Source organism: Acomys russatus, chromosome 14, assembly GCF_903995435.1.
Source record: "Acomys russatus chromosome 14, mAcoRus1.1, whole genome shotgun sequence".
Lineage (NCBI taxonomy): Eukaryota > Metazoa > Chordata > Mammalia > Rodentia > Muridae > Acomys > Acomys russatus.
Window position 1 is genome coordinate 16,248,210 of NC_067150.1, and position 25,471 is coordinate 16,273,680.

Here is a 25,471-nt window from a genome sequence, read left to right on the forward strand (position 1 = left end):
GTTGGGACCTGACTCCCGCCCTCTGGAAGAGCAGTGTGTATTCCATCTTTCCAACTCTTGACGGGGCCTGTTTCTTTGTTTGTGACAGGGTCTCATAAACAGCCCTGGCTGGTCTCATCTTTGTAAAGATCCTCCTGCCTCTGTCTCTAAAATGCTGGGATTAAAAGTGTGTGCCATCATTGCCCAACCAGCTCCCTATTGTGATGTGATAAAGGGTTAGGGCTGATGCAAGCAGCCCAAGGAAATTGCCAGGCAGTTAGGAAACAGAGCCAGTCAGCTAGAGTGTCCCTTGCTAAGATCACTAGCATGTGGGGACTCAGCCGCCCAGAGGCTTAGGGAGGATGCTGACTTCAACATCCAGAGGACCCCAGCTCTGTCCATTATGCCTGAAACACACATGTCATATTCTTTTTTGAAGAAGCTCTTGTCTTTATTCAATGGCTTCACGGCTGTGAGTATGTCACAATGCAGGCCCTGGAGACGTGGCAGCCCTCCCCTCACAGCCTTTTCCTTGGAAGACAGAAATAAGTTGATCCAAATTGCCTTCCGGATCTGTGCTCCCGGAGGTGGTTGGGGGCTGGCAGAGGGGGGCAGGAGAGATGTAGGTCAGGTTGGTGGGGGGGGGGAAGACATGTTGGAAATAAGTGTGTAGGCACCAAGGGACCCAGAGCTGGGGAAAGAAAGAAAGAAGAAAGAGAAAAGAAAAAAGAAACGAAATCAGTCTGTGGTGTACACTTTTAATCCTAGCACTCAGGAAGCAGAGGCAGGCAGATCTCTATGAGTTCGAGGTCAGCCTGGTCTATAAAGCCAGTCCAGGACAGTCAAGGGTACAAAGAGAAACCCTGTCTCAAAAAACAAACAAACAAACAAAATGACAACACAAGCCAGTGTTTCTTTTGGCAAGGCAAAAGTTTTACTTCTGTAGATGAGTGCACGGCCTCGGGTAGGTTGCCACCACGTTTTCTTAAAAACACAGAGGGGTCCTGTACCTCATGAGTGGTCAGAGCCGGGCCTCACATTCCGAGGATATTGGCTAATACAAACAAGGAAGGTTTCTATGGAGAAGTGAAAGCTGGACATAGCGATTTTGATTTGCAAAAGTGCTGACCCTTGAGAAATTCAATCTTCTGCCAAGTGGCTTCCTTACAATGTTTTTCTGGGGGTTGCCTTTTTTAACCCTTTGATAGGAAAGACAGTGTGTTTTATTTATCTTTCCCATGCCCTGGAGCTGGAGCTATAAGGACCGTGAGCTGCCACGTGGGTGCTGGGAGCTGAAGTCAGGTCCTCTCTGAGAGCGAGCCCTCGTGGTCTTTCTTGTTTTCTATTTTGTGTGCTGAGGATGAAACCTGGTTTGGGGTGAGGAGGACATTGGGTGTCCTGCTCTGTTACTGTCCACCTTTTTCTCTTGAGGCAGGGTCTCTCACTGAGCCTAGAGCTAGGTGGCCAGAAAGCTCTGCGGTCCTCCTGTCTCGGGTCTCTCCTCCCCGCGCTGGGGTTACAGCCCAGGCAGGCAGCGATGCCTGGCTTTGACCTGGGTACAGGAAACTTGAACTCAGGTATCCAGGTTTGTGCAGCAGGCACCGCCGCCCACTGAATCAGGTCCCCAGCCCTGCCCCATACTTTGACAACTTTTTTTTCAGTGTGTGTGTTTCTCTTTCCTAGATTTTGTTCCTTTCTGTTCCTTTCTCCACCTTCTGCTTCACTCCTCTCCTGTCCTTTCCTAATCTTAAAAAAAAAAAAACCAAAATATTTACTTATTGTTTATACAGTATTCTGTGTGCATGTGTGCCTGCAGGCCAGAAGAGAGCACCAGATCTCATTATAGATGGTTGTGAGCCACTATGGTTGCTGGGAATTGAACTCAGGACCTTCGGAGGAGCAGCCAGTGCTCTTAACCTCTGAGCCATCTCTCCAGGGCCCTCCTAATCTTTCTTCTTTTTATTTTAGTGTTGGGGGTGGCAGAAGGGAGTGTCAGTTGACCTCTAGCATGCTTCATTAAAGCAGTTAAGCTTTCTCCCTGAACCTGGAGCTGGTGCCTCAGCTAGGCTGGAAGCCAGCAAGCCCAGTGATCCTCCTGTCTCCGCCTGCCTCAGAGGTAAGGTTACAGGTGTTTGGGGGGGGGTGGGTACCTCAAGTGTTAAATCGGTGCTAGAATCTGAACTCTGGGACCCATGATTTGAAGCAAGCACTCTTCAGTGCTTTAGTGTGTGTGTGCGCGCTCTGTGCCTGCAGAAGCCAGAAGAGGGGACGGATCCCCTGGAACTGGAGTTACATGCAGCTGTTAACTGTCTAGTGTGGGTGCTAGAAACGGAGCTCAAGTCCTTTGCAAGAACAGCAAATGTTAACTGCTGAGCCCCCATGTCCTCTTCATATGAAAATACAGGAACAGCTGGATGTGGTGGCGCACACCTTCAACCCCAGCACTTGGGAGGCAGAGGCAAGTGGAGCTCCATGAGATCTAGGCCAGCCTGGTCTACACAGTGACAAAAACAAGTCATAGTAACAAAGCGGGGTATAACAGGCCATGTTTGTGACTCCAGCACCCAGTGAGTAGAGACAGGAGGGTCAGGAGTTCAAGGTTAGCCTACCCAGTGAGCAAGCCTGGGCTATGCACCTGCTTGTCACTGAAAGATGGTTGTGATTATTTCCCTAAGCTGAAAATGCCAAAATGTCATTTCTGGATAGAATTTTACCTCAAAAAGTCAACTCTGGGGCTGGAGGCATGGCTCAGCAGTTAAGAGCCCAGCAGGATCCTAGGGTTTTGTGTTTGCTTGGCCAGAGCTCTGCCAGCTGTGCCACACCCTCAATTTAAAATGTTCTGTTTTCTGGCTGGGCATGGTGGGGCATACCTTTAATCCCAGTACTCTGAAGGCAGAGGCAGGTGGATCGATGTGAGTTTGAGGCCAGCCTGGTCTACAAAGTGAGTCCAGGACAGTCAAGGCTACACTGAAAAACCCTGTCTCAAAAAAACCAAAAAGAAAAAAAAGTTTTGTTTTCTGTTTTTCAAACAACTAGGAGAGTGTTTCCACATCACCACTGGCTCTGAGTATTACCCTGTTTAGCATTTGTGCTGATTTTATTAGCCTTTGCTTTCCTCTAGCCCCCACCCAGGAAGAGTCTCATTTGCACTCTGACCTCCTGTCTGGTTTCTGTTCTCAAGATGTCTGGGATGGTCCTCACTGGCTTGGGTCTCGGGGTCAAGTATGGAGAGGCCACACTGACGAAGGTCCTCGGGATGTCCTCTGCCTACCTCTTTCATTTCGGCTTCCTGAGCCTGGGAATGGGATGCCTCACTATAGTGCTCAGCCTTGTTGGGTGGTATGGGACAAGCAAGGAAAGCAGATGCACACTCCTGATGGTAAGTAGGAGCAGCATGTCCAGCCAACATGGCCGTCTTCATCGCATGCATGGGGCCCCAGTGTTTTCCCTCCACAGCCCTGTTTTTCTGTTTTCTTTTATATTGTTTTATTTTTTCTTTCTTTCTTTTGTTTTCTTTTTTTTAATTTTGGAGACAAGTTTTCTCTGTGTAGCCTTGGCTGTCCTGGACTTGCTTTGTAGACCAGGCTGGCCTTGAACTCAGAGCGAATCCGCCTGCCTCTGCCTCCCGAGCGCTGGGATTAAAGGCGTGCGCCACCACAGCCCGGCTAGAGGCAGGACCTTAAGTAGCTCAGAATGACCTCAAACTCAAAGATCCACCTACATCTGCCTCCAGAGTGCTAAGAATAAAGGTATTCACTGCCACACCTGGTTCATACCTGGCTTTTTTGTTTTGTTTTGTTTTTTCTTTTTCTTTTCTTTCTTTCTTTTAAGATTTTATTATGTATTCAATGTTCTGCCTGAATGTGTGCCTGCCAGCCAGAAGTGGGCAGATCTCATTATAGATGGTTGTGAGCTACCATGTGGTTGCCAGGAACTGAACTCAGGACCTCTGGAAGAGCAACCAGTGCTCTTAACCTCTGAGCCATCTCTCCAGCACTCTCTCTCTCTCTCTCTCTCTCTCTCTTCTCCTCCTCTCTCTCTCTCTTTCTCTCCTTCTTCTTGAGTCAGGGTCTCATCCATCCCAGGCTGACCTTGATCTGGCTAAGCAACCAAGGATGAGTTTGAGCCTGTTTCTTTCTTTTCCACACTGTTCAAGTGCAGAGTTTTATTTTGATCCCAGTAGGGGGCTGAGACTTGCCTGGAGTCTTTCATATTCGTTTCTTCTTCATCAGCCTTGTCCTCCATATATATGAACCCTTAAGTCTCTCACAATAAGGTTCCCACCTCACAGCTCCCTCAAGCACCCAGGCTAGTCAGCAATCCTGGGGCTTCCCGCGCCCTGGAAACAGAGCTGGGAGGAACAAAACCTGGCAACTGCCTACCCCACCTAAGTCTGGGTTCTTTCAAATTGGAGCCTTGTGAGGTGTGGGGGGAGGACCAGAGGACCTCTTCCCTCCTCAGCTTTAGGTCCCTGGGATCTGCTGAACAAGCTCACAGCCTAGCCCTGTCCCTCTCTGTGCCCTCCAGTATGTGATGTTCCTGGTTATCATTGTCATCCTGGAAGTCGTGGTGGCCTCTGTGGTGCTTGTGTTCTTCCCACTTGTAAGTACACAGTTTCTAAGTCACAGAAAAGAGAGAGAAGTCTGATCCCCAAAGGCATTCCCACTCCATGCCCTCACCAGATACCCAGAAGCCTGGAGATGGGGGAACCCAGGGGTGGGGAGGGGAAAACTGAAAGCCTCAGGTGAGACCAGGAACGTGCTACGTATGCCTTGTCTTCTGTAGGGAGATAGAAGGCAAGGGGCAAGGGAGCCATTGGTAGAATTAAAAAAAAAAAAAAAGATATCCAAAGATTAGGTTTGTAGGGGTGATTCAGCCAGAGAGCCCCCGCCTAGAATCCACAGAGAGGGGGTGAGTATTCTCCCGTCAAGATTCAAAGGCTTTAAACAGTCATGTGGCAGCCACCTTGTGGTAGTTGAAGTGGTGGTGGTGGTGGTGGAGGAGGAGGTGGTGGTGATGGTGGTGGTAGTGGTGGTTGAGGAGGTGGTGGGGGTGGAGATGGTGGTGGAGCAGGTAGTGGTGGTGTGGAGGTGGTGGTAGTGGAGGAGGTGGTGGTGGAGGAGGTGGTGGTGGTGTGGTGGTAAAGGAGGTGGTGTGGTTGTGGTGTGGTAGTGCTGGTGGTGGTGGTTGTGGAGGTGGTGGTATGGTAATGGTGGCGATGGGGGTGGAGGTGGTGGTGGTGGTGGTGATTGTGGTGGTGTGGTAGTGGTGGTGGTGGAGGTGGTGGCAGGGGTGGAGGAGGTTGTGGTGGTGGTGGAGGTGGTGATGGTGCTGGTGGTGGAGGTGGTGGTGGTTATGGTGAGGAGATGGTGATGGTGGTGGTTGTTGAAGTGGTGGTGGTGCAGAAGGTGATGGGGGTGGTGGAGGAGGTGGTGGTGGTGGTGTGGTGGGGGGGTGGTTGACGTGGTAGTGGAGGTGGAGGTAGAGGTGGAGGTGGTGCTGGTGGTGGTAGTGATGGTGGTAGCGGTGGTGGAGGTGGTGGTTGTGGAGGTGAAGGTGGTGGTGGTAGAGGTGGAGGGGGTGCTGGTGGTGGTGGTGGCGGCGGTGGTGGTGGCGGTGGTGGTGGTGGTGGTGTAGTAGTTGTGGAGGTGGTGGTGGTGAAGGTAGAGGTGGTGAAGGTAGAGGTGGTGGTGGAGGTGGTAAAGGTGGAAGGGGCTATGGTGATAGAGATGGTGGTGGTGGTGAGGGTGGTGGTGCTGGTGGTTGAGGTGGTGGTGGTGGTAGTGGAGGTGGTGGGGGTGGTGTGGTATTGGTGATGGTAGTGCTAGAGGTAGTAGCGGTGTAATGGTGCGGGTGGTGGTGGTGGCGGCGGTGGTGGTAGTGGAGGAGGAAGAGGTGGTGGAAGAGGTAGTGGTGGTGGTGAAACAATGGTGGTGGTGTGGTGGTAGTGGTGGTGGTTGTGGAGGTGATGGAGCTGTTGTTTGAGGAGATAGTGTTGTTGGAGGTGGTGGTGGTGGAGGTGGTTGTGGTGGAGGTGGAGGGGGTGCTCTTGGTGGAGGTGGTGGTGGAGGTGGTGGTGGTGGAGGTGGAGGTGGTGGTAGTGGTGGAGGAGGTGATGGTGGTGTGGTGGTGATGGTGGTGTGGTTGTGGTGGTGTAGTGGTGGTGGTGGTTGTGGAGGTGGTGGTGGTGGAGGTACAGGTGGTGGTGGTATGGTAATGGTGGCGGTGGTGGAGGTGGAGAGGGTAGTGGTGGTTGTGGTAGTGTGGTGGTGGTGGTGGAGGTGGAGGAGGTGGTGGTGGAGGCAATGGTGATGGTTTGGTGGTGGTGGTGGTGCTGTGGTGGTGGTGGAGGTGATGGTAGTTATGGTGGAGGTGGTGGAAGTGGAGGTGGTGGTGGTGGCGGTGGTGGTGGTGGTAGAGGTGGAAGTGGTGGTCGTGTTGGTGGAGATGGTGGTGGTGGTAGGGGTTTATGGTGATGGAGATAGTGGTAGGAGGGGTGGTGATGCTGGTGGTTGAGGTGGTGGTGGAGGTGGTGGAGGTGGTGGTGGTGGTGTGGTAGTGGTGGTAGTGATGCTGGAGGTGGTGGAGGAGGAAGATGTGGTGGTGGTGGTGAAGAAAGTGGTGGTGGTGGTGGAGGAAATGGTGGAGGTAGAGGTGGTGGTGGTGGTTGTGGAGGTGGTGGTGGTGGTGGTGGAGGTGGTGCTGGGGGTGGTGGAGGCGGTGCTGGTGGTGGTGGTGGTAGAGTTGTTGGTGGTGTGATAGTGGTGGAGGTGGAGAAGGAGGTGGGGGAGGAGGTAGTGGTGGTGGTGGAGGAGGTAGAGGTGGAGGTGGTGGTGGTGGAGAAGGTGGTGGTGGTGTGGTAGTGGTGGTGGAGGTGGTGGTTGTAGAGGTGGTGGTGGAGGAGGTGGTGGTGGAGGTGGTGATGGTGGTGGTGGTGGAGGTGACGGTGGAGGTGGTGGTGGTGGAGGTGGTGGTGGAGGTGGTGGGAATGAAGAACATGGTGGTAGTGGTGGTGGTAGAGGTGGAGGTGGTATTGGTGTAGGTGGTGATGGTGGTAGGGGTTATGGTGATGGAGATGGTGGTGGTGGTTGAGGTGGTGGTGGTGAAGAAGGTGGTGTTGGAGGAGATGGTGGAGGTGGAAGTGGTGGTGTAGTAGTAGTGGTGGTGTTGTTGGAGGTGGTGGTGGTGTGGTTGTGGTGTTGGAGTTGTTGGAGGTGGAGGTGGTGTTGTTATGGTGATGGTGGTGGTGGTGGTGGAGAAAGAGGTGGTGGAGGAGGTATTGGTGGAGGTGGTGGTGGTGGTAGGGGTTATGGTGATAAAGATGGTGATGGTGGTGAGGGTGGGGGTACCGGTGGTTGAGGTGGTGGTGGTGGAGGTGGAGGTGGTAGTGGTATGGTACTGGTGGTGGTGGTGCTGGAGGTGGTGGTGGTGTTATGGTGGTGGTGGTGGTTGTGGAGGAGGAGGAGGAGGTGGTGGAGGAGGAGGAGGTGGTGGAGGAGGTAGTGGTAGTGGTGGAGGTGGTATTGGTGAAGGTGGTGGTGGTGGTAGGAGTTATGGTGATAAAGATGGTGGTGAGGGTGGGGGTGCTGGTGGTTGAGGTGGTGGTGGTGAAGGTGGTAGTGGTGGAAGTGGAGGTGGTGATGGTGTGGTACTGGTGTTGGTGGTGCTGGAGGTGGTGTTGTTATGGTAGTGGTGGTGAAGGAGGAGGAGGTGGTGGGGTAGGTGGTGGTGGTGGTGGTGGACGTGGTGGTGCTGGAGGTGGTTTGGTGGTGGAGGTGGTGGTGGTACTGGCTGTGTGGTGGTGGTAGTGGTGCAGATAGAGGTGGTGGTGGAGGAGGTGGTGGCCGTGCCGGTGGTGGAGGTGTGGCGGCTATGGTGATAGAGATGGTGGTGGTGGTGGTGGAGAAGAAATTGGTGGTGGTGGTGGAGGAATTGGTGAAGGTGGAAGTGGTTGTGGTGTGGTAGTGGTGATGATGGTGGTGGTGGTTGTGGAGGTGGTGATGGTGGAGGTGAAGGTGGTGGTGGAGGGGGTGGTGGTAGTGGTAGTGTGGTGCTGGTGGTGGAGGTGGTGGTAGTGGTGGAGGTAGAGGTGGTGGTGATAGTGCTGGTGGTAGAGGTGGTGGCGGTTATGGTGATAGAGATTGTGATGGTGGTGGTGGTGGTGGTGGTGAAGAAAGTGGTGGTAGTGGACGAAGTGGTGGAGGTGCTGGAGGTGGAGTTGGTGGGTGGTGTGGTAGTGGTGGTGGTGGTGCTGGAGGTGGTGGTGGAGTTGGTGGTGGTTGTGGTGGAGGAGGATGAGGTGGTGGAGGAGGTAGTGGTGGTGGTGGAGGTAGTGGTGGTGGTGGTGGTAGGGGTTATGGTGCTGGAGATAGTGGTGGTGGTGTTGGTGGGGGTGGTGGTGCTGGTGGTTGAGGTGGTGGTGGTGAAGGTGGTGATGGTGGTGGTGGAGGTGGTGATGGTGGTGGTGGTGAAGGAGGAGGTGGTGGTGTGGTACTGGTGGTGGTGGTGCTGGAGGTGTTGGTGGTGTCGGTGGTGGTGGTGGTGGTGCTCGTGGTGGAGGTGGTGGTGGTGTGTTAGTGTGGTGGTGATGGTGTTTGTGATGGAGGAGGTGGTGGTGCTGGTGGTGGAGGTGGTGGTGGTGAGAAAGGTGGAGGTGGGTGGTGGAGGTGGTGGTGGTGTGTTAGTGTTGGTGGTGGGGCTGGTGTTGGAGGTGGTGTTGGTGGAGGTGGTGGTAGTGGAGGTTGAGGTCGAGGTGGAGGTGGTCCTGGTGGTGGAGGTGAAGGTGGTCATGGGTGATGGTGGAGGTGGTGGTGGCGGTGGTGGTGGTGGTGGTGGTGGTGGTGAAGGTGGTGGTCATGGGGGGAATTGGTGGTAGTGCTTGTGGTGGAGGTGGAGTGGAAGAGGTGCTGGTGGTGGTTGTGGTGGTCCAGGTGGTAGAGGTGGTGGTAGTGGTGCTGGTGGTGGTAGTGTTGGAGATGAGGGGTGGAGGTGGAGGAGGGTGGTGGAGGTTGAGGTGGTGGTTGTGTGGTGCTGTTGGTGGTGGTGGTGAAGAAGGTAGTGGTGGTGGAGGTGGTGGAAGTGGAGGTGGTGGAGGTGGTGGTGGTGGTGGAGGTGGAAGTGATGGTGGTGTAGTGGAGGTGGTGGTGGTGTAGTGGTGGTGGTCAAGGTAGTGGTGGTGAAGAAGGTGGGTGGTGGAGGAGGTGCTGGTTTTGGAGATGGTGGCCATGGTGGTGGAGGTGGTGGAGGGTGGTGGTGGTGTGGAAGTGGTGGTGGTAGGGCTGGAGGTGGAGGTGGTGGAGGTGGTGGTCGGGTGGTAGTACTGGTGGTGGGGCTGGAGGTGGAGGTGTGTAGTGGTGGTGGTGGTGGTTGTCCTGGTGGTGGTAGTGGTGGTCAAGGTGGTAGTGGTGAAGAAGGTGGAAGTGATGGTGGGTGGGCTAGTGGTGGTGGTGGTCGTGTTGGTGGTGGTGATGGGGCTGGTGGTGGTGATGGTGATGTTGTTGTTGTTGGTGTGGTGGTGGTGGTCCTGGTGGTGGTGGTAAAGAAGGTTGAGGTGGTGTTGGTGGTGGAGGTAGTGGAGGTGGACGTGATGATGGTGGGCTAGTGGTGGCGGTGGGGCTGGTAGTGGAGGTGGTGGTGGTGGAGGTGGTGGTGGTGGAGGTTGAGGTAGAGGTCAGGTGGTCCTGGTGGTGGAAGTGAAGGTGGTCCTGGTGGTGGTGGAGGTGGTGGTTGTGGTGATGGTGAAGGTGGTGGTCGTGGGGGGAATTGGTGGTGGTGCTTGTGGTGGAGGTAGTCGTTGGGGGGTGGTGGGAGTTGGTGGTGGTACTTATGGTTGAGGTGGTGTTGGTCGAGGTGTTGGTGGTGGAGGTGGAGTGGAGGAGGTGCTGGTGTTGGAGATGGTAGTGGTGGTGGTCATGGTGGTGGTGGTAGTGGAAGATGTGGTGGAGGTGGTGGTGGTGTGTAAGTGGTGGTGAAGGTGGGGTGGAGGAGGTGCTGGTTTTGGAGATGTGGTGGTGCAAGTGGTGGAGGTTGTGGTGGTGTGAAAGTGGTGGTGGTGGGGCTGGTCGTGGAGGTGGTAGTGGTGGTGGTGGTGCTGGTGGTAGAGGTGGTGGTGGTGAAGGTGTTGGTTGTGGAGGTGGAGTGGAGGAAGTGCTGGTTTTGGAGATGGTGGTGGTGGTGGTAGTGGTGGTGGTTGTGGAGGTGGTGGAGGTGGTGGAGGTGGTGGTCGTGTTGTAGTGCTGGTGGTGGGGCTGGAGGTGGAGGTGGAGGTGGTGGTGGTGTGGTGGTGGTGGTGGTTGTTGTTGCCCTGGTCGAGGTGGTGGTGGTAAAGAAGGTTGAGGTGGTGTTGGTGGTGGAGGTGGTGGAGGTGGACGTGGTGATGGTGTGCTAGTGGTGACAGTGGGGCTGGTGGTGGAGGTGGTGTTGGTGGAGGTTGAGATGGAGGTGGTCCTTGTGATGGAGGTGGAGGTGGTCCTGGTGATGGTAGAGGTAGTGGTGGTGGTGCTTGTGGTGGTCATGGGGGGAATTGGTGGTGGTGCTTGTGGTGGAGGTGGTGTTGGTTGAGGTGGTGGAGGTGGTGGTGGAGGTGGTGGAGGTGGAGATGGTTGGTAGAGGAGGTGGTGGTGAAGGTGGAGGTGGTGGTTGTTGTGGTGGAGGTGGTGGAGATGGTTGTGGTGTGGTATTGGTGTTGCTGCTGGTGGTGGTGCTGGTGGTGGAGGTGGAAATGGTCCTGGTGGTGGAGGTCATGGTTTTGGTGGTAGTGGAGGTGGTGGTGGTGGCAGTGGTGGAGGTGGTGGAGGTGGTGGTGGTGGCAGTGGTGGAGGTGGTGGAGGTGGTGGAGGTGGTGGTGGTGGCAGTGGTGGAGGTGGTGGAGGTGGTGGAGGTGGTGGTGGTGGCAGTGGTGGAGGTGGTGGTGTGGTAGTGGTGGAGGTGGTGGTGTGGTAGTGGTCGTGGTGGTTTTAGTGGTCGTGGTGGTGGTGGTAGAGGTGGTGGTATTGCTGGTGGTGGAGGTGGTGGTGGTATTAGTGGTGGAGGTGGTGGGGGTGGAGGTAGTGGTGGTAGAGGTGGTGGCGGTTTGGTGGTGGCGGTGTGGTGGTGGTCGTGGTGGTGGTAGTGGTGGTGGTGGAAGTGTTGGAAGTTGTGGTGGTAATTGTGATGGAGGTGGTTGTGGTGGAGGTGATGGTGGTAGATGTGGAGGTGGTAGTTGTGTACGTGGTGGAGGTAGAGGTGATGGTGGTGGTGGTTGTGGTGGTGGAGGTGAAAGTGGTGGTAGTGTGGTGGTGTGGTGGTGGTGTGGTGGATGTTTTGGTGGTGATGGTGTGTTTGGAGGTGGCGGTGCAGGTGGTGCTGGTGGTGGAGGTGGTGGTAGTGGAGGTGGTGGTGGTAGTGGTGGAGGTGGTGATGTGGTGATGGTGGTGGAATTGGTGGAGGCGGTGTTGTTGGCGTTGGTGTTGGTGTTGGTGGTGCATACCTTTAATCCCATCAGAGGCAAAGGCAGGCAGATATCTGTAAGTTAAAGTCCAGCCTAGTCTACAGAGTGAGTTCCAGGACAGCCAGGGTTATGCAAACATTTATATGGCTTATTGGGGAGGTGGCGACAGGCCACTCTGAGGATTGGAAAAGCCGGGAATGGAGACTGCCTTCTTGTGGGTCACTGAGCTAACCACAGAATAGGCAATCCATGTAGAGGCTGGAGAAGGGCCCGGGCTCAGCTCACAGGCTGCAGGTGCAGCACGTCCAAGTCCTGAGTTCCATCCCCAGCACCATATGAACCTGGCATGGTGCTGTACTTCCGGGATCTCATCCTGGGGAGATGGACGGAGACAGCGGGATCTCTGGGACCCATGGGGAGCCAGTCTAGACCTATCAGTGAGTTACAACCCTGTGAGAGAGCCTGTCTCAAAGCACAAGGAGGGGCCCGCAAGGTGGCTTACTGAGTGAAAGTGCTTCCCACTGAGCTCAGTAACCTGAGTTTCATCCCAGGACTCACAGTGGAAGATAAGTACTGACTGGTCCTCTGACCTCCATACACTTTGACCTCCATACACACATGGGACACACATACACACAGGACAAGTGCAATTCAAAACAAAACAGGGAGAGGGGAGGGAAGGATGGGAGAGGGAGGGAGGTAAGAGAGGGGAGGTGGAGAACACTTGAAGTTGACCTTTGGCCTCCACATGAATTCAGGTGTGTGTGTGTGTGTGTGTGTGTGTGTGTGTGACACAAAGAGCCAGGAGTCATGGCAGGCACCTGTAATTGCAGAACTTTAGGAGGCTGAGGCAGGAGGGACATGAGCTTATGTTCAACCTGGGCTACTTGCCAAAATCCTGCCTTAACCGGGCATGGTGGTGCACACCTCTAATCCTAACACTTGGGAGGCAGAGGCAGGTGGATTGCTGGGAGTTACAGGCCAGCCTGGTCTACAAAGCAAGTCCAGGACAGCCAAGGCTAATACAGAGAGACCCTGTCTCAAAAAACAAACAACAAAACAAAACCAACAAAACCTGCCTCAAACAACACACCTAGGGTCCTGACTCACCCACTCATCTTTGGGTCGAGCCCATGAGGCCTGTGTGCAGGGGCTGAGGGACGGAAGCCCACCTCGTGGCAGCTGGCAGTGGGGCCACTGTGAGAGAAATGAGAGGCAGTGAAAACTGGCCCTTGCTGGGGACAGCCAGGTGTCAGTGAGGAGGTAGACAATGGAGTAGGCTCTGCCCCACACACAGACCAGGGACACAAGATTCAGTCACCTGTACAAGCGGAGGGAGGGGTTCCCTGAGGGGAGGCTGGTGAGTACTGGGAGAAGAAGTTTCCATGGCTGACCGTCTAGCTGTTCGTTCTGAAGATGGGACGGTATCATTGATGTGGCTGGGATTTCTTGGCTTTTGTTCAAGGCAGGATCTTTTTGTTGTTGTTTTGAGATAGAGTTTCTCTGTGTAGCCTTGGCTGTCCTGGACTAACTGGGCTTAAAGGCATGAGCCACCACCGCCCGGCTTCAAGGAAACATCTTGAATCCCTGTGTAGCTGAGAATGATCCTGAACTGATATTTTTATATCCACCTTCCTGCCGATGGGGTTTCAAGTCTGTGCCACCCATGCCTGGTTTGTGTGGTTGGTGGGAGTAGGATGGGAGGGGGGTGGTGGGGGAGGGAGGTGGGCTGGAGTGTGTGTGAGGGGGGAATTGAACCCAGAGCTTCATGGATGCCAGGCAGGTGCTGACTAATTCAGCCACAGCCTCAGGAACCCCACTCCAGTATTTCAAAATATTTATTTATTTATTTATTTTGGTTTTTCAAGACAGGGTCTCTCTGTATTAGCCTTGGCTGTCCTGGACTCGCTTTGTAGACCAGGCTGGCCTCGAACTCACAGTGATCTGCCTCCCTCTGCCTCCCAAGTGCTGGGATTAAAGGTGTGTGCCACCACGCCTGGCTAAAATCTTTATTTAAAAATAAAAATTTGGAGGCTGGGTGTGGTGGTGCATTTCTTTAATCCCAGCACTGGGAAGGCAGTGAGGGGTGGTTCTCTGTCAGTTTGAGACCAGCCTGGTCTACACAGAGAGTTCTAGCCCAGTCAGGATTGGAGATTTATTGAGACTCTATGTCAACAAATAAACAAATAACAAAATATAAAAAGTAATATCTAAATTTGCCCTTTTTGTATTCTAAGAGAATTTGCTTAGTATTTAATCTCTCTCTCTCTCTCTCTCTCTCTCTCTCTCTCTCTCTCTCTCTCTCTCTCTCTCTCTCTCTCACACACACACACACACACACACACACACACACACACACACACGTCTCACATAGCCCAGGCTGGGCTACTTACTAAGTAGCTAGAGAAGCTAGGCTGACTATGAACTCTGGACCTCTGCCTCCACCTCCTCAGTGTTGGAATGATGTAGTTAATTTTCCAGTATGGCCTAAATACTGGGCACCAAATTGTTGTGGTTAATTTACCAGTATGACCTAATAATGTCTATTATCAGGCCTTTAATTATTAGTATGGCAGTATTTTCTAACCTGCTAGCAATCAATCAAGACACAGACAGACACCTGCTATATTTTAAAATAGCCATTAATCCCAGCACTCTGGAGGCAGAGGCAGGTGGATTGCTATGAGTTCGAGGCCAGCCTGGTCTACAAAGTGAGTCTAGGACAGCCAAGATAATGAAACCCTGTCTCAAAAAAAAAAAAAAAAAAAAAAAAAAAAAAAAAAAAAAGCCTTAGTTACCTGGGGCAGGGCAGATATTAATCCCCTAAACTACTTTCCATAGTGGGGCAGGTATGGGATACCTGCTCCAATCCCGTGCCATCTGCTTCTAATAATTTCTATCAAGTTACTTCCTATCCATAATCCCATATACTTGCTAATGGTCTTCACCTGGGCCCAATCCTCTATCCACACCGACCATGTGCTTCTCCTCCACCTAACCCATGGTGGCCTTTCTCCTTCTCTCTTCTCCCCAGTCTCTCTTCCTCCCAAGATCCTTTCTCTCTCCCAAAGCCCAGGAACTTTAGCCGCGCCCATCCCATTTGCCCTGCCCAGGTGTGAAAGTCTTTTATTGGTCAAACAGGTTAAGCTCTAGGCAAGGTAGGTCACAGAGACAGTAATTAGCAGTAATTGGCCTCAGAATACATCTGACCAACCCCCAACAAAATGACATCATGCCTGCCTGCCTACAGTTGGTTTTTTTTTTATAATTATTTTTAAAAATTTAATGCATGAGTGCTTTATCTGCAGAAGAGGGTATCAGATTACATTACAGATGGTTGTGAGCCACCATGTGGTTGCTGGGAATTGAATTCAGGACCTCTGGAAGAGCAGGCGGCTCTCTTAACCACTATTTTTAAGCTTTATTTATTACTTATATAATATTTGGCCTGCATGTGTGCCTGCAGGCCAGAAGAGGGCACCAGATCTCATTATTGATGCTTATGAGTCACTATGTGGTTCTGGGAATTGAACTCAGGGCCTTTGCATGAGCAGTCAGTGCTCTTAACCTCCAGCCCAATAGTTTTTAAAATGGAGTTTGCTGCCAAAGTGGGGGCCTAGCCGGCTTGCAGGGATAGGAAAGAGTGGGTGATTCAGGTTCCTTGGTTACTGGGCTGACCAGTATGGGGGGAAAAAGGAAGGTGGGGGAGGGAGAAGGGGGGTGGAGCAGAAGGAGGGACCAAAGGCTCTCTCATTTTGGCTTGTGAGCTGACCAATCTCACCAGCCCCCGAAGGTGCTCTACATCAGTGACTCACCCTCGCTGCTGCCGCTTCTGGTCTCTCCTGGAAGGTTCAAGACATAGCCTCGGAGCACACCTTGCTGAGCCTGAGGAGGAACTACCGAGGTTACAACGAGCCTGATGACTTCTCCGCACAGTGGAACATCGCCATGGAGAAGGTGCGATCATGCCTTTCATAACCAGCACACTCCCAGAAGAGGAGCAGTTAAGTCTTTTTTGTGTTGTGTTGGGGGTGGAACCAGCGATGCTCCACACGTTAGATGAACTGCCCCTAACAGTCTCCCAGGCACACTTTAAACTTTAAAAAAAAAGAGTCTCCTGTAGCCTGGCCTGGCCTGGCCTGGAGTTCACACTACTCACACAAGTGAAGGTGACCTTGGACCTCCTGCAGGCGCATGCCCAGTGCAGGCTTAGGGCAGTTAGTTACCAGGAGAGAAAAAGGAGCCCTAGTTAGTCTCCCTACTGAAGCGCTTCATGTCCAGGGTCAGACAACTGTGGGTTGAAAAGACCTAAAGTTGCCGGTCGGTGGTGGCACACGCCTTTGATCCCAGTACTCGGGAGGCAGAGGCAGGTGGATCGCTGTGAGTTCAAGGCCAGCCTGGTCTACAAAGCAAGTCCAGGACAGCCAAGCCTATTACACAGAGAAACCCTGTCTCGAAAAACCAAAACCAACCAACCAAACACCCTGATGTAGTGGGTCACTAAGGACTGGGAAGCTGAGCAGGAAGATCATCGTGAGTTCAACACCAGCCTCAGCTCAGACTGGGAGACGACAGAGGCAAAAGACCTTGTGAGTCACAGCAAAGAGCCTAGTTTCTACCTCGTGCATTAGGGACATTTAACCGGAGTCCCGGGAGAAGAGCAGAAGAGCGTGGCAACTCTGTGGTGGCTGTGATTTTCTTGGTGCCTGCTTTATTACTTAAAGGGGCCGCTTTACATAATGCATGTGAACCCACGTGTACAGTGCATATGCACGTGGAGCCCAGAGGAAGACATCCGGTGTCCTGCTCCATCACACCCCACCTTGTTCCCTCGAGACACGGCCTCTCGCCGGACCTGGATGCTAGGCTGGCAGCCCCGTAGTCCCTGTTTCCCTGTCTGCCTCCCAGCACTGCGGTTACAGGCGCATGTAGCATGCCTGGCCTTTTGCAAGGGTGTTGGGGATTCAAACTCAAGTTCTTGTGCTTGTGCGGCCAATGTTCTTACCACTGAGCCATCCCTTCCACAGCCCTCATGGGGAGTCATTGGTGTTCCTTCTCTCTTGCAGCTGAAGTGCTGTGGGGTGAAAAACTACACTGATTTTGCTGGCTCTTCCTTTCAAGTGACAACAGGCCAGACCTACCCCAGGGGCTGCTGTAAATCCATAGGCTCTGCAAACTGCAATGGGTACAACGTGTCCTCAGATGTCATCTACCAGGAGGTAACTCAGAGCTTTTAGTGTGTGCTGTCTTAGAGACCCCAGGATGTCATGACTGATCTGTTGGGACCCTGCCTGAGGGCTTGGAGGGACAAGAGAGAGAAACTCACTGGGCATTCAGTTTATTTTGATGGTGTCACTTTGGGCTAACAAGTCAGCTTTCTGAGACTGTAACAAAGCACCTGAGATTATCAACTGAAAAAGAGGGAATATTAACTGGCCAGGGTGTCTCACACCTGTAATCCCCAGCACTGAGGAGGCACAGGCAGGAGGATCCCTGTGAGTCTGAGAGCCCAGCAATGACTATACTGCAAGAACCTAGATTTAAAAAATAAAAAATAAAAAGGAGGGCTGCTGGAGAGATGGCTCAGAGGTTAAGAGCACAGTCTGCTTTTCCAAAGGTCCCGAGTTCAATTCCCAGCAACCACATGGTGACTCACAACCATCTGTAATGAGATCTGATGCCCTCTTCTGGCATGCAGGCACACATGCAGGCAGAATTCTGTATAAATAAAATAAATAAATAATAAAAAATAAAAAGGAGCCGGGCGTGGTGGCGCACGCCTTTAATCCCAGCACTAGGGAGGCAGAGGCAGGCGGATTGCTGTGAGTTCGAGGCCAGCCTGGTCTACAAAGTGAGTCCAGGATGGCCAAGGCTACACAGAGAAACCCTGTCTCGAAAAACCAAAAAATAAAAAAAAAATAAAATAAAAATAAAAAGGAGGAAGGCTGGTAAGATGGGTCAGTAGATAGAGGTGCTTACTACCAAACGTGAGACAACTTGAGTTTGAGCCCTGGGACCCACTTGAAATGAGAGGCATCATCCTCTGACCTCCATGTGGACACTGTGGCGTGTGCATCATGAGCATGTGTACACAACACAAAAAAGAAAGAAGAAAGGTTGGAGCAATGCCTTTAATGTGAGCAGGATTCAGCTGTGCTTTAAGCCAAATGCGTTCCACAGAGCCTCCTGGCTTAGGCGTTCTGGAGATTCAGGGAGGTAATTAAACCAAGAAAGCTCTGGCATGGCCACTGATGGAGCCCCCAATGGGATCATAAGAGAATGGCATTATTAGGGTGGCCTCTGATCTGAGAAGTGGGTCAATAGGGTAGGAATTGGAGAGCTCAGATGAGTGCTTAGTGCACAGTAGTCAATAATGACTTTATGAGGGATTAGTGAGATGATTTGCCGCCACGCCTGATGACCTGTTTGATTTCCCAAGACCCACACGCTAGAAAGAGAACCCACTGTAAGTGGTTTTCTGACTTCCATAAATATGCTGGGCTCCTGAGTCATATTCTCTCTCTCTCTCTCTCTCTCTCTCTCTCTCTCTCTCTCTCTCTCTCTCTCTCTCTTTCTCTCTCAACAAACAAAAAAGTACTATGTGCAAGTGGGAGAAGGCCTTTAAACAGTGAGAAAAGCAAGCCTCAGCTGGCCCAAACTTGTAGAGGCCAGATGTGTCAGGGGCCTGTGAAGGGATCTTCCACAGGCAGCTTCTTGGTACACCTCTTTGCCTGGATTCCTAACCATAATGAACTCCAGTTCCCTCACCCATGAGACAGAGAAAAGAGTAGCACCCATTTCATAATACCATACTGAGAGACGAATGAGGAAATACAAAGAAAAGGATGAAGTGTTGAATAGTTGATGCTTTCCTTTTACTCATATGTAAAGAGCACTCAGAAATAAGTAGCAACATAGCCCAGTGGAGGAATATGTGCTCAGCTTGAATGAAGCCTTGGGTTCAGAATCCCAGAAAGGGGAGGAGAGAGGCAGGGGGAGGAGGAGGAGGAGGAGGGGGAGGAGGAGGAAGAGGGATGCACATATCCACAATCCCAGCCCTCTGGAGGTTAAAACACGAGTCAAGCCTGAGGTCAGCCTGGGTTAAATAATGAGACACTATCTTAAGTAAACAAACAAGTAAATAAAAACAATTTAAAAATAAGGCTGAAGATGTAACTAAGTAGGTAGTGTGGTTGCCTGGAATGCCTGAGACCTTTGGTTTGGTCCCTAGGACCACATAAGCCAACAAACACAGCTATGATCCCAGTACTTGGCAAGCGAAGGCAGGAGAATTAAGGAGTTCAAGGTCATCATCTGCTACCTGGAGAGTTCTAAGATAGCCTGTGCTATGGGAGACCATGTTCAAAAGCAAAGCCAAAACCATAGGAGGAGCTGGATAGGGAGTGCTCAGTGGCTAAGAGCACTTGGTGCTCAATCATGAGACCCTGAGTTCCGGTCCCAGCACCCACACTAGGCAGCTCGTAACTGGTTTTCTATTGCTGTGATTAAAACACTATGACACTATAAAATCAACTTTGGGAGTAAAGTTTATTTCACTTTGCAGTTTTTAGTCTGTCATTGAGAGAAGTCAAGGCAGGAACTTGGAGGCAGGAGCTAAGGCAGAGGCCATTGAGGAGCCCTGTTCACGGGCTTCCTCCTCATGGCTTGTTCAGCCTGCTTTCTTATACAGCCCAGGACCAGCTTCCCAGAGATGGCCTTACCCACAGTGGGCTGTGCTGAGTCCACTCACATCAGTCATCCGTCCAAAAAGATGCCCCACAAGCTTACCTCCAGGACAATCTAAGGAAGGCATTCTCGCAATGAGGTTCCTCCTCTCAGATGACACTAGCTTGGGTCAAGCTGGTGAAAAAAATAAGCCAGGACAACATATCACTTGTCAGTTTGACACACCAATACAATACTATTAAACCATAACCCTTCCTTTCTTGGTTATCCCCCCCCCCAAGATCTCATATTAATATTACAGTATAAAACATCACAAATTAGGGCTGGAGAGATGGCTCAGAGGTTAAGAGCACTGACTGCTCCTCCAAAGGTCATGAGTACAATTCCTAGCAACCACATGGTGGCTCACAACCATCCATAATGAGATCTGGTCCCTCTTCTGGTGTGCAGGTATACATGCAGTACAGAACACTGTGTAACAAATAAAAACAAATAATTTTATTAAAGGAACTGCAATTGAGAAAATGCCTTCATCAAATGGCCTGTAGGCAAACTGGTCAGTGGTAGCACAAGCCTTTAATTACCAGCAGAGGTGGGGGGTGTGTGTTGGGGGGAGTAGAAAGGGGGGGGGGGGAGAGGGGAGAAATAACAGCTGGTTCATTCCACATAAATTCTTGAAGTCCTCACAAAACTTTCACAGCATTGGTTCCATCTAGGGTTGGGGTAGCCAAGGCACAGAGAGGCACCTTAAGTTGCCTGAGATCACACAGCCCCTGAGGATATGACTGACTGGCCACACCCACTCTCCAGCACATACTGGGAGAAGGGAGTGAAAAGGAGGCCAGGCCAGAAGCTGGGCTGGAGATGGCCAGGGAGGAAAGAACCCAGAACTCCATCTCTTCCACGGGGACAGGAGTGGACAGAGGGTGGACTTTAGAGAGCCCCAGAGTCCCTGAGCTGCTAACAGCTCTGGCTTATCTGTGTCTCAGGGCTGCTTTGTCAAACTTCTGAAAATCACCAGGTCTCAGAGCTTCACCCTGAGCGCAGTCTCCTTGGGGGCTGCAGCAGTGCAGGTAAGACCCAGTCTCCCCGGTCAAACTGAACTTAAAAAAACAGCACATGAGCCCAGCATGGTGGGGCACACCTGTAGTCCCAGCACTCGGGAGGCAGAGGCAGAGGCAGAGGCAGGCGGATCGCTGTGAATTCGAGGCCAGCCTGGTCTACAAAGCGGGTCCAGGACAGCCTGAACTACAAAAAAAAAAAAAAAAAAAAAAAAACCCTGTCTTGAAAAACTAAAAAACAAAAGCCCAAACCAAACAACCAAACCAACAAACAAAAAACCAGCGCACCTGTGGAGGTCAGAGAGGACAATTTGTTAGAGTTGGTTCTTTCCTTCTAATATGTGGGTCCTAGGGAATCAAACTTTGGTCATCAGATTTGGCCACAAGCTTCTTTACCCACTAAGCTATCTTGCTGGCCCCAGTCAAACTCTTTTATGAAGTACATAGAACATGCTGAAAGGTGTTCTAGCCACCAGAGACACAGCAGTGAGTGAAAGTCTGAAATCTGCTGTGGCGGAGCCAAGAGTCAAGAGAAAGATAAAAATCTCAGTTCAAAACACTTGATACCACCGGGTGTGATGGCACACGCCTTTAATCCCAGCACTCGGGAGGCAGAGGCAGGTGGATCCCTGTGAATTCGAGGCCAGCCTGTATCTACAAAGTGAGTCCAGGACAGCCAAGGCTACACAGAGAAACCCTGTCTCAAAAAACAAAAACAAAACAAAACACTTGATACCATGACTGGGGATGAACCTCAACTGGTAGAGGGCTTTTGCCTAGTGTGCTAGGCCTGCCTTGATCGGCTCGCCCTCCCCCAAAAAACCTAGTGTAGTGTCACATGTTTATATATAATCCCAGCATTCTGTGGGTGGATCTGGAGGATCAGAGTTCAAGGTCATCCTTGGCTGTGTAGTGATTTTGTGGCCAAATCTGGGCTATCTGACACCTTGTCTCAAAACAAAGGCTAAATGTGACCTAAGCAGGGAAGCCAGGTGAGCTACTCTGAGGAGGCCTCCTCACGCCCAGTGCCTGAGGAGGTGAGTACAAGCCTATTACGAAGCTTGAGAGACTTTGTGGTCAGAGGGGAACGGCACTCATAGCTCTCGTTCTAGGAGATACAATATGCTGACATCTTTGGTCACCTGCACCCGAGTGCATGCAGGCCCACACAGGCAAGCATACAAAAATAAAACAAACCTGTGCCTGGCATGATGGCACACGACTTTAATCCCAGGGCTTGGGAGGGAGAAGCCAGGGGAACCTGTGAGTTTGAAGCCACCTTGACCTTGTGGCTAGACAAGACTGACAAAGGGCCACAGGATTTATTGCCACCCATCGTTTGTGACCTGAGCAGTTCAGGGAGAAATTTGTCTTTTATTTGTCACAGAAAGTCATTGGAAGATTTTGTGGGTTTGTGTGTTGTTTGGTTTGGTTTTTCTTTTTTTCTTTTTCTCTCTTTCTTTCTTTCTTCTTCTTCTTCTTCTTCTTCTTCTTCTTCTTCTTCTTCTTCTTCTTCTTCTTCTTCTTCTTCTTTCCTTTGGTTTTTCAAGACAGGGTTTCTTTTTCTCTTTGTAGCCTTCTTGGCTCTCCTGGAACTCACTCTGTAGACCAGGCTAGCTTTCAAACTCAGAGATCCGCCTGCCTCTGCTTCCCAAGTGCTGGGATTAAAGGCGTGTGCCACCTCGGCCAGCCATCATTTTTCTTTTAAGGTTTATTTATTATGTATACAGTATCCTGTCTGCAGGCCAGAAGAGGGCCCCAGACCTCATTATAGATGGCTGCTGGGAATTGAACTCAGGACCTTTGGAAGAGCAGTCAGTGCTCTTAACCTCTGAGTCATCTCTCCAGCCCCTACTTTTTTTTTTTTTTTTTTTTTTTGAGACAGTGTCTCATTATATATCCCTGGCTGGCCTCGAACTCACAGACATCTGCCTGCTTCTGCCTCCCAAGTTCTGGGAATAAAGGCATGTGCTGCCTCGCCTGGCTCTTCTTTTTCTGATTTCAATTACCTATGTAGCTTAGGATGATCCTGAGTTCCTGATCCTCCTGCCACTGCCTCCCAGTGCTGGACTCACCCCAGCTTATGGGGTGCTGGAGATGGAACCCACACTTTACCCATACTAGGCAAGGGTCATACTCACTGCGTCACATTCTCAGCGTCTTCTTTTTTCTTTTTGAGACAGTCTTACTCCATATCCCAGTCTGTTCTAGAACCCCATATGTAGTCCAGGTGGGCTTCAAACCCATGGCAATCCTCCTGCTGCAGGCTCCTAAGTGTAGAGATTGCAGACATGAAGTACCACCAAAAGACATTTTATACATTTTTGTTGGTGTTTTAGAGTTTTAGGTTTTTGAGATATTCTCTTACTGTGCAGGTCAATCTCAATAACCCAACCCCCTGCCTCAACCTCCCCAGTACTGGTGGCTTTGGAATTCTTGCCTTTTTTTTTTTTTTTTTTGTCTCCTGTATCCCAGGCTGGTCTCAAATTCACTCTGTTCACTATGTAGCCTTGAGCCTCCTCATCCTCCTTTTCTACTTCCCAAGAGCTGGGATGACAGGCATGAGTCTCTCACACACACACACACACACACACACACACACACACACACACACACACACTCCACCTCCAGCCAGGAGTTTATTTTGGATTATGGTTCTGGTAGCTGAGTGTCTTTGGCTTCTGGTCAGAGTCTCATGACTAAGGCAGAGAGTCACACACACACAGAGACACAGACACACAAAGACACACACACACAGATATACGCAGACACACACAGAGATATACACAGATACAGACACAGAGACACAGACACATACACAGACACACAAAGACACACACACATAGATAGACATACACACACACAGATAGACACACACACACAGACACACAGAAAGACAGACAGACAGACACACACACACAAACACACACACACACACACACACACGAGGACCAGCAAGATGGTTCAGCTGGCAAGGGTGCATGTTGCCAAGCCTGATGTCCTGAGATCAAGTCCCTGGATCCACATGGTGGAAAGAAAGAATTGATTGTCAAAGCTGGTCTCTGACCTCTACACTCACACCATGACATGTGCAAATACACATGTTCACACACAATAAAGTAATAATTTTAAAAGAAAATTTGATCAAAAGCCGGGTATGGTAGGCTACACGAGTAATCCTAGGCTTTGGGAGGGGGAAACAGGATAGTCAGGGGGTTGAAGCCAGGCTGGGCTACAAGACTAAAAAAAGAAAATCAGCCCCCCACGTGGTAGCCCAGCACCAGGAAAGCAGAGCTAGGCCGGTCTCTGAGTTCTACGGACACAATAAATTCCAGGACAGCCTGGACACATAGTGAGACCCTGTCTAAAATAAAATAATAAAATAACGGATTTAGGGGCTGGAGAGATGGCTCAGTGGTTGAGTATGGCCTGCTCTTCCAAAGGACCCAGGTTCAATTCCCACATGGCAGCTCACAACTGTCTATGACTCTAAGATCTGACACCCTCATACCAATGCACATAAATTAAAATTTAAATAAAATATTAAAAAAAAATAATGGATTTAGCAGAAGAAAACAAAAGAGGCCACCTTGCCACAGCTGTAACCACGGAGCTGAAGACAAGGTGTTGGAACAGTAGCTCCAAGACTACTTCTTCTGCAGACGTTATTTCCCACCCGAGCTTCCATTTCCTAACCATTGCTGGAAGTTAGAGAACAGAGGCTTCCTATTGGTGCATCATTATAGGAAAGTCGTGTGGGATTCTGGGAAATGTAGTGCTCAAGCGAGGCAAAGGCCAAGGCAAGAGTTACTGAATCAGAGGCATAAATTATACAGTGTTAGCCAAATTTTCAGTATACAGAGCTGCCTCTCCTCTTGCTCCATCTGCAGACTAATGACCACGGATATTGACCCCGTCACCGGTTATGGGGGGAGGGGGGGAGAGTGTTCGACGTCCTCTCTGACCCTAGCAGCACACATGGTGCACATATATTCATGCAGACAAAACACTCATACACACAAAACAAATCTGTAAAATAACTTTAAAAACATTTGTGGGGGGGGAGGTGGGCACCGTGTGCCACTGCACAGGTGTGGAGGTCAGAGGACAACCTGCAGGAATCGGAAGTTGAGAACCTGTTCAACTTCTACAGGTGGGTCTGAGGGCTTGAACTCAGGTCATCAGACTTGGCAACGAGCACCTGCACCCACTAAGCCACCTTGTCACCTTGTTAACATCATCCACCTTGACTGTGCCTTGACTATCTCTCCCGACAGCTGCCGGGAACTCTTGCCACCTTACTGCTGTTCATGAAGCTGGGCTGACAAAGTCTGGGAGAGGACAGGACACAGAGTCCACCTGGCTGCGGGAGACCAAGTCCCTTATTTCTCTGGGGGCACTCACTGCTCTTTAGGGGAAAATTAGTAATAAAATATCATGGGACCCCTATCTGTCCATCTGTCTTTCTTGGTTTTTGTTTTACACTCCAGCTGGCAAGGATATGAACTTGAAACAGCTAAGTGTAACAGCGTGTGTGAGTCTAGGTTTGTGATAATGAAATGCTTAAGGCTCGGTGCTTTTTTTTTTTTTTTGGTTTTTCGAGACAGGGTTTCTCTGTGTAGCCTTGGCTGTCCTGGACTCGCTTTGTAGACCAGGCTGGCCTCGAACTCACAGCGATCTGCCTGCCTCTGCCTCCCAAGTACTGGGTTTACAGGCATGCACCACCACGCCCGGCTAAGGCTTGGTGCTTTTAAAGGACTGATCTGATACAGGGCAGCAGGCAAGCTGCACTGGTGACCAACTCCTGGTGTGTCAGAATGCCCCTTTGTTGTTAAACATTTTTGAAACTACACTGAGGTTGCTCCTCCCGTGGCAAAACTGAGATAGCAGGGCATTCTCCCACCAGTGAGCACTAACCAAGGGCTGGCACCCCAAAAGGCCTGACATCATTACAGAATCATTTGCATTGTGTTAGGGTTTTGTTGTTGCTGCTGCTATTTGATTTGTTATTGTTGTTGTTGCTTTTGGGTTTAATTTTTTTTTTTTTTTTGCCCCATTATTATGTCACCCACCTCACAAATATTTGTAAAAATAATTTTTTTTTCTCTTTGATTTGTCAAAATAGGGTTTCTCTGTGTAGTCTTGGCTGTCCTGAACTTGCTTTGTAGACCAGGCTGGCCTCGAACTCACAGTGATCCGCCTGACTCTGCCTCCCAAGTGCTGGGATTAAAGGCGTGCACCACCGCTGCCCAGCAAGGACCTTAGTTGTAAAAACAGAATCCCTGCCAGGCAGTAGTCGCTGATGGCTGCACCAACC

At 51.1% G+C, this 25,471-nt stretch overlaps 1 protein-coding gene across 2 annotated transcripts; it reads left to right on the forward strand.

The window, feature by feature from the left end:
- The first annotated feature begins 382 nt into the window (after nt 1–382).
- On the forward strand, nt 383–24,479 carry Tspan16 (tetraspanin 16). Of its 2 annotated transcripts, XM_051155783.1 has the most exons (7): nt 383–451; nt 3,161–3,358; nt 4,507–4,581; nt 15,257–15,364; nt 16,474–16,626; nt 20,083–20,166; nt 24,432–24,479. In XM_051155783.1, exons 1-7 carry the CDS (start codon nt 383–385, stop codon nt 24,477–24,479), a joined length of 735 nt encoding a protein of 244 aa, XP_051011740.1. The 2 variants fall into 2 exon arrangements, with proteins under 2 accessions (XP_051011740.1, XP_051011741.1); XM_051155784.1 differs by lacking the exon at nt 4,507–4,581.
- The last annotated feature ends 992 nt before the right edge of the window (nt 24,480–25,471 follow it).

What these genes read in the sequence shown, in the direction of transcription:
- Tspan16 (XM_051155783.1), top strand. Translation starts at nt 383, where the DNA reads ATGCCTGAAACACACATGTCATATTCTTTTTTGAAGAAGCTCTTGTCT. An exon ending in TGCTTGTGTTCTTCCCACTT is followed by an intron (nt 4,582 to 15,256) that starts GTAAGTACACAG and finishes CTCTCCTGGAAG; the next exon opens with GTTCAAGACATAGCCTCGGA. An exon ending in CAGATGTCATCTACCAGGAG is followed by an intron (nt 16,627 to 20,082) that starts GTAACTCAGAGC and finishes TCTGTGTCTCAG; the next exon opens with GGCTGCTTTGTCAAACTTCT.